The following is a 2,945-nucleotide window of genomic DNA, read 5'->3' as shown; positions in this document are numbered from 1 at the left end:
TCATACCATCGCCTCTTCTCCTACTGAAATACTATTAGGGAGCCAAGATCGAGGCCATAACATATGTGTCTGTGACAGTGAAACATTTCAACAATTTGCTCCATGAAAAGCATGTTTACAATATGCATAACGTAAAGTTTGGTCTTCATCCGGGTGAATTTAATTTTCGACATCTAAATGGTCCCATGGAATTGTATTTCAACCAACAAACTATCGTGGAGCCATACACTGTTCCAATTCAAATGTCGCCATTCCCAAAACATATATTCTTCAACCTTGATGATATTGCTGAGTTGCCAAACATGACTTTAGTAGGTAAGAATATATCGATCTTGGCCCAATTTTTAAAATATCGTTTACACAAAATTTAGTATTAATCCATTAATAAATTGTTATTTTTGTCGACATTATGGCTATTGTAGTCCACATGGATACAATTCATCGCACAATGTGGGGCCCTTTCAGGAAGATTGTTATAATGGATGCTAGGTATATTCCATTAATTGTATATGTCAAATCAATATATATTACTAACCAATTCTTATCAAAATGAATGTCGTAGGGGGTCTTTACATATCATTAAAGTTTGGGGTGACCTACTAAACAAAAATGCACTCCGCTGGGCGTTGGCTAAGGAGGATTATGGCATAATAATTGGGACTATGTTTAGGCGGTTCAGAAGACAAGGTACAACATGTCTTTACGCCTTGCAAACACATCTGTCACTGAGTTTTGCTTTATAATGATTCGTAACAGAGATTTAAATGTGTAATTCTAGAGTTCCTCGAGTCTTCGGATCATACCGCAATACACTTCAATCCGTTCCATCACAACACCCACTATTTTGGACGTAAGTATATTCTTAAAAATTAGTTACTTTTAAATCGTGATTGTTCTCATTAAATCATGAACTTCGTGTAGATGTGATTAATTGTGCCATTCATTGCAGCAATTCAAAAAGCTTTGGTGGCGCGGAACAACCGTCAGTTTGCTGTTACATTTCTTGAAGAGCAAAGGCGTAGATAGATTCTACAACTTCACAAAGAGCAATAATTGGAACTATGTTTAGGCCTAGATAGATCCTACAATGATACAATACATGTCGTACTGTTATTGATCAACCAAAAGCAACATGAGGCTGAATTGTAATACCTATGACATGGGTTTAATAAGAGATAGTTTGTGAATTTTTTTTGTTCCCATGATTAATAAATATTTTGTGTGAAAAAATGAATTTCCGTAATAATCTGTATGGGTTACAAATATTTATATAATGCAAACAAACTCTAAATATGTATTTTGTCTAACATGCGTGGAATTCCTGAAGAATAATATGAACAAAATTAATGCATTTTGTTGGACAGCCCTGATCACCTCAAAATTTAATGAATACAAAGTGTGGACGTTAGTGGGAGCCTTTGCAAGTTCGAATTTTCCTTCTTTAAACAGTTTGTTACCCTCAGAAAGTCCTCCAGCTCAGAACTAGATGTTAATCAACTCAAAATAACAAACCAGTCAATGCACAAGGAGAAGTATTTGACAGAAGATACACAATCAACATGTGTCATGTAACTAAGTACTGGTTGAAACACAGGACAGAAACCACCGACAAATTCAGAATCAGCTGTCAGACTATGCTTCAATGCTTTCACATATTCACTACTGACATCTTAAACAAAATTGACCATCTTCAGAAACATGGTTGTATTTCTATCAAGCACTCAAAAAGGCAGTTAACAGTTTGCTCAAATGAAAACAAAACAAAAAAAAGTTATATAATTCATATATGGACATTTTGAAGTATAAACATTTCAGCAAAAATGCACTTATGATAAGCTAACTGGGATACAGATTTGCACAAGTTGAGCAAAAATGAATTTTAGTCAGTATACCATGTTCTTTATTTTGTCCGCCTCATCCATGATTTCTTCAAAAGTTAAGCCAGTCCAATCCTATAGTATAAACATATAGTCGTCAGAAGAAAAAAAGAATCAACAGCTAAAACTATAGGAGAAGCAAAATAGAGTGGCAAAGAAACATTAAAACGTATGGGGAAAGGGAAAGGCTTCTATTCTGTGTCTTTGTTGTCTATTCCAAGTAGCACTAGACCACTAGTTATACATTCTTTTGCTATTTAGCACAGTAAACGGATACATGTAACTGACTATTTGCTGGCCTGTTGCAACCACAATATATTATTCTGAAGGCCCCATTACAATAAAGGACTTTGAAATAATGTTTGGCACGACCTTGGTAACTTATCATATGCAAAATCTGGTGGGCAGGTGACAATAGATTTTTCACCAGGAAGCATTAGCCGAACAAACATTTCAAAACCCTCTGGTACCTACAAAATGCTTCGCTGATTTGTAAATTTAACAGCAAAGTTTCATTCAGTAAAATCATTGTATAATGTGACAGATCGATGTGTTAATATGTCCGCCTCATCCATGATTTCTTCAAAAGTTAAGCCAGACCACTAGCTATACATTCTGTTGCTATTTAGCACAGCAAACCCGAGGACTTGGCTCGATCTGGCTTGGCCTGCTGACAGATGGCACAAGAAGTCACATACTTATGCACAACCGATTTCATACCCGGCCAATAAAAGAACTTCTTCATTTTCCTATATGGGAGAGTGATCTTCTTCAGTTGGCCAATCAAAAACTGAATCCAATTCACTAACACTGCTGCTACCTCTGCATACCTCCCTGTTTAAGCCCCTCTATCACCCAAATCCCCTCGACTACAGACCCATCCATCTTGACCAAGTTTACTCATCCATAGCTCTTTCACTTTGGTATAGCACACCAAGACTGGTAATACACAGATCACAAGTTGTGGTACCCCAAAGTTGGGCAAAATACTGAAATGTCCACTTTCAGAGGTCTGAAACAGCTCTGCACCTAGTCTAATAGGGAGTTTTGTAACACTATTATCTCCAA

The 2,945-nt window shown here is 36.4% G+C and overlaps 1 protein-coding gene across 1 annotated transcript; it reads left to right on the top strand.

The window, feature by feature from the left end:
* The first annotated feature begins 406 nt into the window (after positions 1-406).
* Positions 407-1,041, top strand: LOC103653147 (uncharacterized). The gene is made up of 4 exons (XM_008680103.2): positions 407-489; positions 563-687; positions 779-850; positions 950-1,041. The coding sequence occupies exons 1-4, from the start codon at positions 410-412 to the stop codon at positions 1,024-1,026; spliced, it is 354 nt and encodes a 117-aa protein (XP_008678325.1). The 5' UTR covers positions 407-409; the 3' UTR covers positions 1,027-1,041.
* The last annotated feature ends 1,904 nt before the right edge of the window (positions 1,042-2,945 follow it).

Source organism: Zea mays, chromosome 4 (assembly GCF_902167145.1).
Source record: "Zea mays cultivar B73 chromosome 4, Zm-B73-REFERENCE-NAM-5.0, whole genome shotgun sequence".
In the NCBI taxonomy this organism is placed as follows: Eukaryota; Viridiplantae; Streptophyta; class Magnoliopsida; order Poales; family Poaceae; genus Zea; species Zea mays.
The sequence above is the reverse complement of the archived record's forward strand: the minus strand, read 5'-3'. Positions and strand labels throughout refer to the sequence as shown.